The 16,574-nt window shown below is 51.1% G+C and overlaps 2 protein-coding genes across 3 annotated transcripts in view; one reads left to right on the top strand and one right to left on the bottom strand.

Annotated features, from left to right (window-relative positions):
- Window positions 1-16,574, top strand: part of LOC135818205 (E3 ubiquitin-protein ligase RNF14-like) — a 31,335-nt gene that overhangs the window by 12,025 nt on the left and 2,736 nt on the right. For both annotated transcript variants that reach the window (XM_065331558.1, XM_065331566.1), the window contains exons 8-10: window positions 5,672-5,812; window positions 6,701-6,791; window positions 8,723-8,873. In XM_065331558.1, coding sequence (XP_065187630.1) covers window positions 5,672-5,812; window positions 6,701-6,791; window positions 8,723-8,873 — 383 coding nt within the window. The remainder of the gene's footprint in view (window positions 1-5,671; window positions 5,813-6,700; window positions 6,792-8,722; window positions 8,874-16,574) is intronic.
- Window positions 2,315-3,953, bottom strand: LOC135818218 (E3 SUMO-protein ligase ZBED1-like). The gene has a single exon (XM_065331578.1). It carries the CDS (start codon window positions 3,897-3,899, stop codon window positions 2,646-2,648), a length of 1,254 nt encoding a protein of 417 aa, XP_065187650.1. The 5' UTR covers window positions 3,900-3,953; the 3' UTR covers window positions 2,315-2,645.

Genomic DNA, 16,574 nt, shown 5'->3' with positions numbered 1-16,574 from the left:
TCCACAGGAGCATCAGAATCAATGACTCTCTGGTGGGCAATGCCCGAGGCAACAGCTTCCTTCGCCAGGCGGCAGCTGTGATGGTGGCAGCCGGGACGCCTTCTGCGGACTGATCTTGGTGGATGATCCTCTGCACGAGAGACTTGATGATATGCATGGAGTCCTGGAACTGGGAGGCAAGGGAGGATGGGTTGATGATCCCCAGCCCTCCATCCCTGCACGGTAGGGCCAGCATGGCACGCTCGAAGTCTCCTGGTGGGACGCGGTTGATGATAGCAGGGATGAGTTTGCTACGGATTGTTTCCTCCAAGGGTGCAAGCAGGTCGGCCGTATTTGGCACTGTCCGGGCGACAAAGGACCACTTGTGGCGAACTCCCTGGCCGAAGGCAGCAAATGCCGCTTGTGGATGGGTGCGGGCGAACTCAGCCAGAACATCCACTTCGCGACACCACTCGTCCACCTTGCCCGACACATATGCTGAACAGAATGTTGGTGATCCGAGGACGGCACCTAGGTGGCAACACCCATCCGACCGGATGTCTATGCTGGAGTCGTGGAAGATTTTCCTGGCCCGATCTAAGCGCTCAGGCTTCATCAAGAGTATCGACTTTTTGGCGTTGATGTAGTAACCATAGGGTGGACCTTGTTCTTCCAGGATGGACCACCACTTACCAGTGAAGCTTGGTGAGAGTGCTTGCTGCTGTGGAATCATCCGCGAACCACGCTTGTACGGCCTTGCTAGAGACTGCACGGCGGATGAGAGGCCCGGTGCCTAACGCATACATCGCCATTGCGAGCGGATCGCCTTGCGTAGTTCCTTCGCAGGAGAGAATGATCTCGCTACCGACGAACTACCGAGATGGGGACCGGTACGTGTTGACGATGGTGGTGGAGAATTCTGGGCACAGATGCTGGATGTTGCGAATGCATACGTTGTGGTTGATACGATTGAACGCATTTGATGCATCGGCTAGAAGCACAGCCTCGGTGTCATCCTGCGCGAACGCGGACCGCATGGCGTGGATGGCTGCTTCGATGCCACTCTGTTGGCCTGCACGCATTTGGAGGCACCCTGTAGCTTGCTGAATTGCCAGGCCTACTACCATCAATAACGCGTCGAACGACCTCACCAATTCCAATGGGCCGAACTCCGGGTTGCTTGTCTAAAGGGATCAGCCTGAAAGCAGTATAGGCCTCAAGGGAGGAAGGGTCGATGGCAGTGGTCGCTATGCCACGGGCACACAGGGCAAGTGCATCGCAGAGAGCATCAGAGGCACTATGAAGACGACGAGATTCTTCGCCCGCCATTGGCATCCATGCCTGAGGGTCCGGCCGCGCCGTTGGTGTTGAGAACTGATTTCATGATGGCCTCTCTCTTGATGGCTGAGAAAATGATGACCTGTGGTTGTTCGGGTGGTATTCCCGGTATGAGCACTGCCTCATGGAGTGGCTCTCCCGGAGGGTGTACTGTACTGTAATGCACTGTACTGTACTGTGCTGAACTGTACTGCACTGCACTGCACTGCACTGCACTGCACTGCACTGCACTGCACTGCACTGCACTGCACTGCACTGTGCTGCACTGCACTGTGCTGTACTGTACTGTGCTGTACTGCACTGCACTGCACTGTACTGTACTGCACTGTACTGTACTGTACTGTACTGTGCTGTGTGGTGCTGTGCTGTGCTGCGCTGCGCTGCGCTGTGCTGTGCTGTGCCATACCACACTATACGGAAACTCGGGGAGTACTGTCCAGGGGTGTCGAAAGGTATTTTAGTGTGGTACGGTCAGCCATTTGAAGTACAATTTACTCATGGGGGGGGGGAGGGTTGCTAAGCCGACATTTTTGGAAATTTAGAGCCCAGATCAGTGTATTTTATTGATTTACAGGGTATCTGGGGCAAAAAGTGGTACGGTCAGTCCTGTGTGACCGTACCGTATCCGACGCCCCTGCTGTCAACTCGGGAGATATTCTAGAAGTACAGTGGTAACTATCGGTGGTTCATAATGAGTACAGAACGAGTTCAAAACGAATGCACAACGCGTGCGAATCGGGATGGACTCGTCACACACATTGGAATGCTTGATCATTCGGGCCTGACCTGGGATGCGAAAACAAATCGATTCGTTTTGTGCTCGTTTTACGAGTTGCTGAACCTCGGTATTGTTGGGATTTGGATTGAAATCTTGAGCGTTTCATAATGAACTCAGCTGCTCAGAATACAAGTTTACTTTGGCAAATGTCTTGTGTTTTTGAGATTTTTTACGTGCTTAAGGTGAGCAGAAAATTACTGTAAATTAGGGGTGAAACGGTTACCCTTTAAGCTAACAAACGGGTACCTGGCTTAACGGGCGGGTTATCGGGTACCCTTTAGCAAGCCATACACTTTTTACAAGAACATTGCCACTGCATTGCCACTGGTTATGATCGTAAGCACAACGCCTCTTTTACGGGCATTCTGGAAGCATTTCTAACCAGAATGATTCTTCTTCTTCAGAAAAAAAGAAACAGAGAGAGAAAGAGAGAGAGAGAGAGAGAGAGAGAGAGAGAGAGAGAGAGAGAGGCAGGCACACACACACACACATACACGCACGCACATGCACATACACGCACACACACACAGGGAGAGAGAGCATGAACTATCTATAATTCAATTGGCTGAGAAGGAAGATCTGGCAGTGAAGGTTCATCATCGTCTTCGACTGCAGCCAAGACAAGTGGCATGGCCGGCTTCGGTGGCGCAGGAACTCGTACATCGATGATGTGGGCGTTCTTGTGCAGAAAGACTTGTGCATCGATCATTTCTGCAGACAACTTGCTCCGGCGCTTGTCGACGATCTGCCCAGCAAAGGAAAACACGCGCTCAGATGCAACAGAAGTTGCTGGAATGCACAAGTACTTCCGTGCGAGTGGAGCCAGGCGGGGAAATCGGGCAGCATTTGTGCTCCACCACAACAGAGGGTCAACAGAGCGCTTGACTGGCTTTTCAGCCAGATAAGCTGCTACCTCTGCTTCGATGGATCCCTCGCTATCCTCATCCTCACCGTCGTCGCAAAGCAGCTGATCCAGGAGGCAGCGGCGTTTTGCTGGTGGCTCGGAGCTAGAGCTTGAAGATTCCGTGCAGGGCGAGCAGCCGACACTTGCATAGCTGATGAGCGTTTGCTGCACTTCATGTTGCTGCTCCAAGTCGAAGAACTTTAGAGCCCGAAACCGAGGGTCCAACGCAGCAGCAAGCACCGCCTCTCCGTGAACATCTAAGCCATCCAAATGAAAGCGCCTAGTTATACTATCCGCAAATGCCTGCTTCACGCATGCCACTACCAGCAGGTCGTCATCATCTCCGGTCTGGCAATGGGACTTCAGTGCCGTCGGTAGGGGAAGAAGCCAGGACAGGGTTGAGTACTGCTCACCGCCCAAAGATGTCGTCACCTGGTCCACCGACCTCAGGAAATCGAGGAGATGTTCAGCAGTGGCCCACTGGTCTGCGGACAAGTCCATGGAGCGGCGATCTTTGTCTGGCATATCCGCAAGGACCAACTGCACAGGCACTTTGAGCTGGACAAGACGATCTAACATCAGGTACACACTGTTCCATCTTGTTGCACAATCCTGAACCAGGTGCTTCACTTCCTTCGCACCAACCAGACGTTGCTTATCTTCAAGCTGGCCAGTTTTCAAGGCGGAATGCTTGAAATGTCCAACTAAGTGGCGGCACTTTGCAAACAGGCTTGATAAGGTCTTCTTATCCAGGGCGTCTCGTAACGCATTTTGAATTCGGTGAGCAGCACAGACAAGGGATGGCCATTTCAACTCTTCCCACAAGATACGGCCTGGAGTTGCACAAAAACAAAGGACAAAGAGCTCCATTTTTGCTACGGTAAGCGAATGAATTTTCATATTTCAACACTTTATTTGTTGGTTCCCTTGCCACATGCATGCATGCATGGTATGTGTGTGTGTGTGTTTGTGTCTGGTATGTATGTATGTATGTATGTGCAAAGGATACATTTGTTTAGCAGCGTGACTTTTTCAAACTGCACACTCTGTCCACCAAGTCAAATGCACTACTATCATTCTAGTTACCTGGCACTCATCTCTAAAATGCAATTCTATAAAATTAATTAGTAACTATAATGGTTGTAGTTCCATGCTTACCTGCATATTCCACGTTCGCCGCCTGGTCATGCACGATGCCACAGATTTTGGCTGGATCGACGTCATATTTGCGCACAGCGGACTCTATCTGCTCACTGATGCGAACACCTGTGTGGGAACCAGGGAACTCAGTTGTCTCCAACGTGCATGATGCCATTTTCCAGCTTGCGTCCACGAAATGCGCTGTAGTCGTGGCGAATGCATGCGTTGCCTTGGACGTCCAAATGTCGGTGGTCAATGCAACATAGCTTACGTCGGCCAGCTTCCCCTTCAAAAGAGTCACACCGTCGGCGTGATCCTTGCGGACAAGTTTAGCAATATGGGTTCTCGAAGGAAGCACATATCCGGGCTCAACAAAATCCATCAGCTCCTTTAGGCCAGAGTCCGTGACTAGGCTGAGCGGCCGCCCATCTAGCCAGGTCCACCGTGCCAGGATCTTGGTGATGGCCATTGCACGAGGAACCGACACAACCCGCACTTTGGCCGCTTTCGCCTGAGCGAACTTCGCGATGGTCGGCTGAGAGTCCACTTTCTTGGCAGTGCTGGTCTGCTCCACGAAGTCAGAGGGGTGGCGATTTTTCAGGTGCCTCTGCAAGTTCGATGTCGAGGAGCCATCGTACTTCAGCACATCCTCACACAATAAACACTTCGCTTGATGGCCCTCGACATCGCGAGTGAAGAATTTCCACACTGCGGAACGTGCCTGGCGACTGAACGGAGTCGATGCGCTCGAAGGAGCTTGGGACAGAGTCACAGAGTTCGACATCGCAAACTGTTACTTGCAAAGACAACCTAAACACTTCAGTTCAAACAAACAAACAAGGAGACGACTCGACTTGTTCAAAACTTGCTCCAACAGGCAACACTGAAGAGTATTTCTCACAACAACGAATCTTATCCGGGTGAGTCTCGACGGTACGGTTCCAGCAGCGGTTGGAAACTATTTTTAGAGACGACAGTTACTAGTACCTTCCGGATTTCGCGCCAGGATGACATGCAAGTACGAGTGACAAGTACACTGCATGCACTGCGCTACATGCAAAACGGTCACATGTAGCAAGATCGATCAAGAACAACCCGCTCAAACTGTACACCGAACTGTGCGATGTACGACTGTGCAAGTCAGCACCGCACCGTACTGTCGTACACGACTAACGGGTACTCGTTTGCTAACGGATCGGCAGCTAAACGAACGGGTACCCGGGTACCCGGATCACCCGTTTCACCCCTACTGTAAATATAGCAAACAAACAAGATGTCTGCCATGGATGAATCCAAGATGTCTGCCATGGATGAATCCACATGAGTTGTACACTCTAGCTCGTTCATTTTTCATCTTGAGGTGGTTACTAGGAGCCGCGGCTACCACTCGCCACCCGCGGCTCCCAGTGACCACCCCCGCTGTGATTCAGCTGGGCTTGAACCCTATTCACGTGTATCTATCTGATCGGTGCTGTTTTGCGGTGCTGTTTTGTGATGCTGTTTTGGCGGTGGGCTGCCCATGTGTTCCACAGCGCACTCTGGACACCATGGCAGATGTGGAGTACTGCCCGCGCTGCCAGGCGCCGGTGGTGTGCGATGGCAGCGGCGACCATGGACAGTGCGCTCACTGCTACTACAACTTCTGTCGCGAGTGCGGTGAAGCCTGGCACCAGGTAAGCTGCTGCTGCTGCTACTACTGATGCTGCTGCTGCTGCTGCTGCTGCTGCTGCTGCTGCTGCTGCTGCTGCTGCTGCTGCTGCTGCTGCTGCTGCTGCTGCTGCTGCTGCTGCTACTGATGCTGCTGCTGCTGCTGCTGCTGCTGCTGATAGGCTGCTGTATCCTTACTGTAAGATAGTACTGGTGAGATAGCAGGGGGAAATAGCAGGGGGAGATAGCAGGGGGAGATAGCAGGGGGAGATAGCAGGGGGAGATAGCAGGGGGAGATAGCAGGGGGAGATAGCAGGGGGAGATAGCAGGCTGCAGCATTCTTACTTTGATTTGTTTACCAGGACACACACTTGTGCACAGCCCTGCACTGTATCTTATTCATTGCAATTTTAAGATAAGAAAGAAAAAGGACCAAGGAACTAGAGCTGTTAGCTGTTAGCCAGTTAGTTGTAGAACGTCAGTACCGTCGGTCAGTACCGTCGGTCAGTACCGTCGGTCAGTGTCGTGTAATGTTATCGCATGAGCGGATTGTTTAGTAACTGGTGGTGTTAGTGGACATTATAGCGTAACTTGTAGTTCCTTGGTCCTTTTTCTTTCTTATACATTTTAAGATAATGCTTTGTTATTTCGGATGGAGAGCCAAGGATAACTTTATAGAAAAGAAAGGGACCAAGGAACTACAAGTTACACTATAGTGTCCACTGAGACCAACAGTTACTTAACAATCAGCTCATGCGATAACATTGCACTGGTGGTGTTAGGGGACATTATTGCGTAACTTGTAGTTCCTTGGTCCTTTTCTTTTCTATAAACTTTATTTTTTCATTTACCAATATACTTGACTTAGCTAGACGTTCATAACCTGCATACTGGCATCTTTCTTTCTTGTTTAGGGCGAATGTTTTAATGACTTTCATGATTCCCAAGACAGAAACAAGAAGAAGAAGAAACGTAAAAAGAATGGTCCTCGTGATGGCAAGTCTGGTAGGAAAATGTGTGTGTGTGTGTGTGTGTGTGTGTGTGTGTGTGTGTGTGTGTGTGTGTGTGTGTGTGTGTGTGTGTGTGTGTGCATATACATGCGTGCGCACGTTTGTGTGTGTTTGTGTGTGTGTATGCATGTGTGTGTGTGTGTGTGTGTGTGTGTGTGTGTGTGTGTGTGTGTGTGTGTGTGTGTGTGTGTGTGTGTGTGTGTGTGTGTGTGTGTGTGTGTGTGTGTGTGTGTGTGTGTGTGTGTGTGTGTGTGTGTGTGTGTGTGTGTGTGTGTGTGTGTATGCATGTCCGTGTGTGTGTGTGTGTGTGTGTGTGTGTGTGTGTATATGTTGGAATCATGCCTTGCTCCAACACAGCTGTTTTGCACATTAGCAATCTCCACAAACACACACACATACACATACATACATTCTTGCAAAACCTTAGGGGGGGGGGGGACACTGATTTCGCGCCAGCAAAGCCGACCGGAGCATATCAATTTTGTCATAACTTTGGAGTGGCTCATGCTTTCTTCACCAAATTTCCTGTGCATGTTCCGGCATGAGCCTACATTAGAAACAACACACTAGAGTATTCTGATGCATGTCAAAGCAACAATAATGAAGATTTAGTTCTGTGATCAATGCATGATGAAAATGAAACCATACTGGGCAAAAGTGGGCACTCCACAGGACAGTACAAGTAAAGAAATCCATTGCAGTGTGCTCCACTTGCATACCTGTAGTGCACCTGCCTAAAATTGTTATCCTTGTATGCACCCCAGAGCAGCAAACAGCAAAGAAAACACTGCAAGGCCTGCATGCGGTAAATTTGCACCGATTCAGGCACGGCTAAGGAGAACCAGCCTTCAAATATCCCTGCAGGAATAAGCATATGCACTGCGGCTTAACATGCAGATACAGAAAATGCATACTTTTATATGTCTGAAATGAAAGACCTGCACAGGAAACTGCGCAGAGTATGGAAACATGGCTAAAAACGTAGTAAAACGTCACAAAAAAGTCGCTCAAAATACACACGTATCACGACATGAAAAGAGTATGCCATCACCAGGACTTGGTAAATACTTCTCAAGACTGTTCTGCTCCATGAGATACTCCTTCTTGCTCAACAATAGCCTCCTCCCATCCTCTTCTGCGTCTCCTCCTCTTCTTCCTCCTCTCTGTATCTTCTGTGGATACCTTGTGCTCAGATTTCTTGATCCTGAGTGCATACTCGGACTGAACAGCACTCTCAGTGTCGTAGCATGTTGTGCAGCCAAACTCCCTCAGAACTTGCAGAAGGCTAATTGCACCGTGGTTGTATGTAAGAACTGCAAGATTTGCAGCTGTGGCTACGGTATGATCAGCACTGCAGAAGCCTTCCTTCGGACGCATGCTCCACACGATTATTGTTGTAGCTCTCATTAGCATTCTGCGTGGCACCCATCAAGCATCGCTCAAGCAGTTTCCTTTCCGCTAGCTGGATGTAAATAGGCTTTACAAACTCAAACACAGCTTTAGGAATGGCCCTTCGATGAGCATAGGACTCCCTGATACCAGCTTCCACTCGGCGGTACTTGCACCAGGTGTCAGAACCTTCAGGACAAAAAATTGTGCTGTGCATTTTCATCCGTCAAGCAGCGATGCATGAGGCCAGCCCAGATACCTCGATGCATTTACCGATCTCGCTCAAATTTCCCCTCTTCACCCTTCACGATGCATGCCACCTTTTCCGAGCATGAACATCTAATCATTAATACGGGACTTCAATTTGAATTTGTGAAGCAATTGAGCATATCTGGGCATTCTACTCGATAACACCTCTGTAGTATGGTACTAGTGCTGTACATGTCCATTACCTAACATGTTGGTGGACTGTTCGTAACCATGGTTACTGCATTGTGAGTAAATTCTGCTGCACATGTATGTCCCGTTGTCGTGCAGACTCCTCGTCCGAAGAGGACATCTCCGGTGTGAGTAAGGATATGCGCCGCGAGATGATGCGTCGCAAGCGGGCAGAGCGAGAGAGCAAGCAGTACATGAAGACGGCGAGGAGATGCCCTGGCTGCCGGGTGCCCGTGGAGAAGTCCTCGGGGTAGGTGTTTGGTTTGGTTCGAGTGTGCGTGCGCTGTGGTGTACTGTGGTGTCGGTCTTGCTGTGCCTGTGCCGATGAGCGTCAGAATGGTGTGTTGTAGCGACGGGTGTTCTCTGATGACACCAGATCACACTACTGCACTCAGTGGTCATAGGAAAGGAAATATTCTCTTTCCTTGCTGTATGATAGTTCAGTCACCAAGAGTACATAACCTCCCAAGAGCGTGGATACCCTTTCTCTGGGGTCCGCCGACGGCGAAAACTCACATCACGTGGTGTAGTGTCGCCATTGTACATTTCCAGCCAGTTTTAGTGACTGTTGGGGTTGAAAAATACTTGCACTTCCGGCAGAAACCCACTCAGCTCATGCGAGTCATCAGTCATGGTCTGGGAGATATTTGGGCTGCGCACATGCTAGCCTTCCTTGTACGTAGTACGAATTGAACTTGGAACACATGATGTGAGCTTTCACCGTCGGAGAGATTTTGCACACTCTTGGGAACTTATTTAATTAAAAATCAGTATTGCTATTTCCACTACAAAGCGTGCTCTGAAAGGGATTAACTGCACCCACAGACATGGAAGACAAGGCTTGGGCTAGACTGGAACTCACGCTGGGAAAGGGAGTTAGGCTTACACCCAGGCCACCACACGGTAGGACGAATGTGGAGGAGCCGCTAACGAGGTTAGGCTTACACCGCACTTCCACATGGTAGGACAGATATGAAAGTAGGCTGCTAAAGGGGTTACGCTTACACACGGACATCTGCATGGTAGGACGAATGCAGAGGGGCTGATAACCTGGAGTTGGGTGTCAGCTCAAAGGCTTACGGGGTGCTTTGCAGTCACCCACTCCATGTGAATGCCACCCAAAAATGAGATTGCTGGGGAAGGCGTGAGCCCTAATTTAGCTGGCCTTAACATGGGAACTACATGCAAGCGCACAGTGACATTCAATGACATACATGCAATTAGCGCGGAGGACAGGTGCCATCACCTATGCAGTGAGCAGTGCAGGAGAGCAAGAGCCCTTATACAAAGAGGAGTGCTAGGAGGGCAGTGCGGACGCTCCTGCAGCCAGCAGCAGCAGTGCTAGGAGGGCAGTGCGGACGCTCCTGCAGCCAGCAGCAGCAGCAGTGCTAGGAGGGCAGTGCAGACGCTCCTGCAGCCAGCAGCAGCAGTGCTAGGAGGGCAGTGCGGACGCTCCTGCAGCCAGCAGTGCTTAGGGAGGGGAGGGGGGGGGGGTGGTCACCAAGCCCTATAGCGAGTAGTGTTAGGGGGCAGTGCTGTCACTCATACAGCAGACAGTGTCAAGGGGGCAGTGCCGTCACTCAGGCAGCTGATAGTGCTAGGAGGGCGGTGCATGTGCTCACGCTGTCGCCAGTGCCTTGGCAATTGGCTCCATGTCCGATTCTGACAGGCGGACATACCGGAGGTAGGCGTTGCTCCGCCATCACCCAGCCCTTTGGATGACGTAAGGTGGCAGGCCATTCCTTTCGGCAGCAGTGGCTGCACCAATACGCAGGCTGTGGCTGGAGATCTTCTGGCCAGGGAGAGCTCAGCGGAGTAGGCTATTCACGTCTGTGAGGCGAAGCGGCTGGCCACACTGGTAGCGGAAATACGCTCCTGCCACTTGGGGACGTAGTCGTGCATACTTCCCTAATGAGGCTACCGGGCAGGTGATATCGTTGGTGGCGCAAACCGTCACATCGCTGCCCTCTCCCCGCTGCGTTTTCTTAGAGAGCGGGATAGCCAGCCTCACTGTGTTCTCCCGGATTCAGATGCGTTCCCACGTTATCATCTTCTGCGGATCGGTGGAGGTGCACTCACTGACTCGCAGGAACCCGTAGTAGGCGAGTGTGATAGCGCTCCAGAGCATGGCTTGGTCGGCCGGTGATAGACCGGAGTGCTGCAGGAAGCCCCAGATTGCATGGAGTTATTGCTGCGTGACAGCACAGCGTTCCTGCACCTGGCTGCTCGTGCACTGGTTGCGGGCGATACCCTGGAGCAGCAGGTCCAGTCGCCCGTCCTGGAACGAGGACAACGGCAGGTGGTTGACCGCGTAGTATTGCCGGAGGCCATGGAGGTAGACCTTGATAGTTGCCAGCCGGCACTTGGACGACATGTATGCTAAGAAGTCCAGTAGGCGGGTGGCCTGAATTGGGTATGGCGCGACACGGTACAGGCTGGCGTACCTCTCGTATGCTGTCACACGGCAGCATACAACCGGGCGGTACTTGTTGCCACTCCCGCAAGGATGAGCTCCATGGTGCGGTCAGCAGGTGTGTCTACTGCCGGACGTCTAGTGACATGGGGCCAGGAGACTCCTGGGGATGTAGCTTCCGGAAGCTCTCGACCTGCAGCCGGGACGAACGGTCAGCAAGAACGTTATCAACACCACGTATGTGTGCTAAATACACGACCATGTTATGCTTGGCAACCGCTAGCAATGCAATCCTGACAAATGTCATGATCTCTGGGCACCTAGAGGTTCCTGTGCACCAGATTGTTCAGACCGCTTCGTTATCACAGTGTACTAACAGTCGACGATTGCACAGTCGTTTGCCTGGTGTCACCTGAATATGGGCGATGGGAAACAATTAGCGCCATTCTAAGGACAGATCCTTGTGGCATGCTTCCCACTGGCCATACGCCCATTCTTTGCCACAGACCAAGCCATAGCCACCGTCAGAGGCATCTGTGAAAAGCTGCATCTCGGTGGGTTTGCACCGTGATGGGTTTAGTAGTAGCGATCGACCGTTCCATGACTCAATGCAACCGTGCCACCAGGATAATTATATCATTTAGAGCCTCTTGGTTCGGGCTCTGGGTCCTGTCAAGGGATGTGAACTGGCTGGCCTTGTCGAAGAACCGGCGGCAGAAAGTGCGCCCAGGCAGTACTACTTTGGCGGCAATGACAAAGAGCCTGCCAACGAGAGCAATTCCCGTTTGATGCACTGTACTCGGTGTACCGAGGAGTCAAGGGAGCTTTGAGGCTGGCAGCCGTATCTCCCATGCTTGAGAGTCTAACTCTATGCCCAAAAATGTGACAATTGTGGACGGTGGGACTCTTTGTCAGGGCCCTCGGCTAACGGGACTTGCAGGTGCTCCATGACTGCGAGTAACGTGTGAAACTGCCCACGAGCATAGTTTGGCGGCTGTGGGGGTTGAACGGTGAGGAAATCATCGAGGTGGTGCAGCAGGTCATGCACATTGAATCTATTCATGGCTATCCAGCAAAGGGTGTCGGCGAGCCTGTTGAACAGAAATGGAGAGGACCGCAAGCCGAAGGGGAGGAATTGTCAACGTAGAATGCGTTGTCCCAATGAATGGCCAGTCAGACGGAGCCACGGGACATAGACGGAATGCATTGCGTATATCAACTTTGGACAACAGGGCCCCTTTGCCATGCCGGTGCAGCAACCGGACCGCATCATCAACAGCCATATAGTGCAGCGAAAATTCGTCTTGGCTTATACCATCATTAATTCTAGTGCGCTCAGGCGCAGATAAATGCATAATCAAGAAGAGTTTCCGCGACTTCTTGGGGACCACACCTACACCAGAGCAGCGCAGGTCTGAATGAGGCAAGTGAGTGTACGGGCCAGCCATACGACCCTCGATGCTTTCATCAGACAGGTAATTAGAGACGGCTTGGGGGTTCTGACATGCAGAGACTAAATTGGGAGCAACAAAATGAGAGCGATCACCGGAGTAACCGATTACAGCACCATGACGCATGTCATACATAAAGGGAATGCGCGGTCAGGGTGCCTGGCCAGAGTCTACTCAAGCCGATCCAAGTGAACGGGCGTCCAGGGCGACTGTTGGTGTAACGGAACGCCTGCCAGCTGGTTGCCTTGTGCGACAATCTTGTGCGCTGTGTCCGGAGACGTTGCAGGTGCTGCATTGGTGAACGTAAGGACAGGGGTTTCAGCGACACAAGCCCCGGTTGAAGAGTCGACACTGCTCGGCTGACGAGCGTGCGGCGCCGGGGGCTGCCGCGGAGCTTGGCGAAAAGGGCCGTACGACACGGGCATCAAGCACGGTAGTGTACAGTGTTTGTGGTGTTGTGTCCCAACGACGTGACGGCTGAGACGCGATGCTGTGGCAGAAGGCGCGGTCGTACTCCGCAGCTGCGGAAAACGTGAATTTCTTGCTGGCGTTCAGAATATGGTGCTGATACGCCAACAGTTATACTGCTCTGCCCGGATGCGCATCTAGATAGACGGCTGCGAATATTGTCCATGCTTCCAGCCAATTTTCGATGTCCGAAATGCGTCGGGACATCCGTGGCTGGGAGGACAGCGTGAATTTTCCGGGTGCCTCCTCGCCCAACACCAGAGCGTGGGGGCTTGGCACGTCCGTGGAGGTCGGGGGCAACAGTTGTTGTTGTAAGTCAACAAATTGATGCATGATGATTTTGTCTATCACGCTCTGGGGCGCACTTGCCTGGATTTTTACCGGCCCGTCGTCATGCAGCATGGTGCAGGAAACACTAGACGAATGCACAGTGGACCTACCTGGGACTGAGATTGCTGTTTGCGCTGAATCTTCCAAGCGGTCCAGCCTGTCCATGAACTGTTTTAGGGCCGCCGCGATTGCCGCAGACACGGAGGCGACAGGCATAGTGGGTTCGCGGGTCTCCCTGTTCTCGACAGTTTGTCGGACAGCTTCGACGGGGAACTCAGAGGACTCCACGTGGGGTCCGACTTCGGACTGCATCAACCGGGAAAGAAGCTCCGCTTTCCTGCCGGCGGGACTAACACCATCGCATTGTTTGGCATGAATGCACGGGCATCAGTTTGAGAAGGCACAGGCGGCATTGGTGATTCAGCGCTGCAGCTGGGTGGGCTGACATGCGAAGGAGAAACAGCAGAGCTAGCAGCAGCAGATCTCGAGGGATCAGCAGAAGAATCGGGATTGATAGAACAGCAGTGCAAGCAGCGGGAACACTGGCAGTAGCAACAGCAGGATCATCATTGCATGCAACATAACAACAGCATCAACAGCAGTGGTGCGATCATAGGACTGCAAGCTCTGAACATTTTTGTGTCCAGATACTGACATGATTTTACGGTCCTCAACACCAGCTTTTTTCAAGCGAGTGCTGGAGAAATGCTGCACAAACCGCATCAAGCTGTCTCTGCCGTGGGTCCATAGCAGCGTGCAGCATTTCAACTCTGCACACCCAAGTATCAACTTCACATATGAGCTCAGCGAGGTGAGTGGCTCCATAAATTATATGGATATCACAATTATGATCCAGGAAGGCAAGCTGGCATACAAGCTGTACCAGAAGGCATGTGCTAGTGGTCTACTCATTGATTATACTTCGGCAGTTCCCCACCATATCAAATTGGCAGTTGCTTCGTCACAATTCCTAAGAGCTCAGAGGCTCTCATCGAATACCAGAATGCGTGCAGAAAGTGAAGCGAGGGTTCATGAACAATTAAGATTGAACAATTACCCAGAGAGAATCATTGAAGAGGCACGCACTGCCTCCATAAGGCCAAAGCGTCGTCGCCATGCCAACCCATGCTGCGCATTTCTAAAGCTTCCATATAAGTCAGATAAAGTACATCAAGCAGTGAATAAAGCAATCAGAAAGTATAAAATTCCGGTTAGAGTCGTATATGAGCACACTGGTAGCCTGAGGCGCACATTGTGTCGCTCCGCCCTCGTTCCTCCTCTATGTGTCAAGGCTGCAAATCCGCTACAACCGAAAAAGAGAGGTCGCCCAAAGGGGCCGTGTATCTCGTGTATATCCGGGGGACAGGATGTATGTATGCAGAAGAATGTTGTATATCAGCTGAAGTGCAAAGAATGTCCGGAACAATATGTTGGTGAGACTGGCCGCTTTCTGGAAACTCGCCTGGAAGAACAGAATGGTGAGGCAAGACGAAAGGAACTCGACAAGCCATGGGGCCAACATTTTCGTACCACTCACCCTGGATGTAAGCTTAACTATGGGCAAAGTGCATTCTCTGCAGTTGAAGTGATAGGAAGAGAGCCTGATCGAGCCCGTCGCAAACTGCGCGAGGCGATTGAGATTCGTGATGCCAAGCCCCATGTGAACATAAGCACCGGATGGGATTTGTTGTGAATTTTTCTCACCTTCCCCTGCTGCTACTTCAATATCACTGAATAATTATAATATGAGGCGGGTCACTCAAATCCATTCTGTTCCTGATGCCTCGTCGCGTCCCTGGTGGTAACAGTTTGGCATGGAAGTTTAACCTCATTGTGCATTGACACATGGGGCTCCGTGCTCCCCTCCTGTGCTAGAATTAACACCATAATTATTTGGCATGTGCCCTCACTTCGTAGAGCACAACGGCGCGCTCTTCTTCTCCGTGATGTGCACAGTTGCACCTTCTCTCTCCCCCCCCCTCTGTATAGAGGTGACATAACTCGCATCATTTTATTTTTTGCCATTCACAGAGCACAATGCGCGCTACCTTCTGTTGCTTCTCCTCCGTGATGTGCTAGTTGCGCCTTTTCTCTCTCTCTGTCCCCCCCCCCCCCTTCTGCACACTAGGTGACATAATTCGCATCTTTTTTGGCGCTGCACTCTGCGTATATACTGCTCTTGTGTGGCTTCCACGGTATTCATTGCTATTACCTGACGATGGCCAAGTGCCGAAACGTTGTAAAAATAACGGAACTGGTTCGGATGTGATGTGCAGCGCTATGGGAATGGGTGTGTCCACCCGAATTCTTTTCAAAGATGATAAATGCCGGAATCGCACTCCGAGCGTTAAGCAAGCTACTGCGCGAGTACTGGCTGCGATCCTTTTTCTTCGCGTCAGCGTAAAATCCTTCAATAATCTCTGCAAGGTCAGCCGGAGAAACGGTTTTCCAGTTGAGGTCGTCCGTAGTTTTCTTCTTGCTTTGGTAGTAGGTCTGTACGAGGCCAATCCAGAACGATGTGGCTACCTTGGTAGCCTTCGGGACGGCATTCTCAACCAGAGAACGACGTTCTTCAGCAGTCGACGTGCCAAAGGATCGTTTTGCTTCCGACTCCATGTGGCTGACTGAAAATAGAGACCGTGCGAAAGGTGTGCATGCGCTTTTAGCAGCTCAATGAACAAAAGGTGCGCATGCGCTTTCAGAAGTAGAAAAATTACGACTACCAACCAGCCGGGAAAGAAGATGGGCTGTGTGCGGCTTCCCATTGATCACTTGGCTGATGTGAAAGGATTTCGGAGTGTGTTTAAGTGTCAGTTTGTATGAAAGTTCAATTTACATAGGATAAATGCCTCGGCTTCGTTTTTATGGAAAATAAAAACAAGTTATAAATCCCTCGGCTTCGCCTCGTGATTTATACACGTTTTTATTTCCCATAAAAACTCAGCCTCTGCATTTATCAAAAACTTAATACTACTCATAAACTGAGATTTAAAACAATTTTTGGGAGAAGATCTAGCTAGTAATTTTACTCTTGCTGTCACGTGTAATGTTATGCATGTACATTGTACATTGTACATGCATAACATGTGTGTGTGTGTGTGTGTGTGTGTGTGTGTGTGTGTGTGTGTGTGTGTGTGTGTGTGTGTGTGTGTGTGTGTGTGTGTGTGTGTGTGTGTGTGTGTGTGTGTGTGTGTGTGTGTGTGTGTGTGTGTGTGTGTGTGTGTGTGTGTGTGTGTGTGTGTGTGTGTGTGTGTGTGTGTGTGTGTGTGTGTGTGTGTGTGTGTGTGTG

The sequence above is a fragment of the Sycon ciliatum genome, chromosome 1 (genome assembly GCF_964019385.1).
Source record: "Sycon ciliatum chromosome 1, ocSycCili1.1, whole genome shotgun sequence".
NCBI classification, from domain to species: domain Eukaryota; kingdom Metazoa; phylum Porifera; class Calcarea; order Leucosolenida; family Sycettidae; genus Sycon; species Sycon ciliatum.
This window is presented reverse-complemented; position numbering and strand designations above follow the sequence as displayed.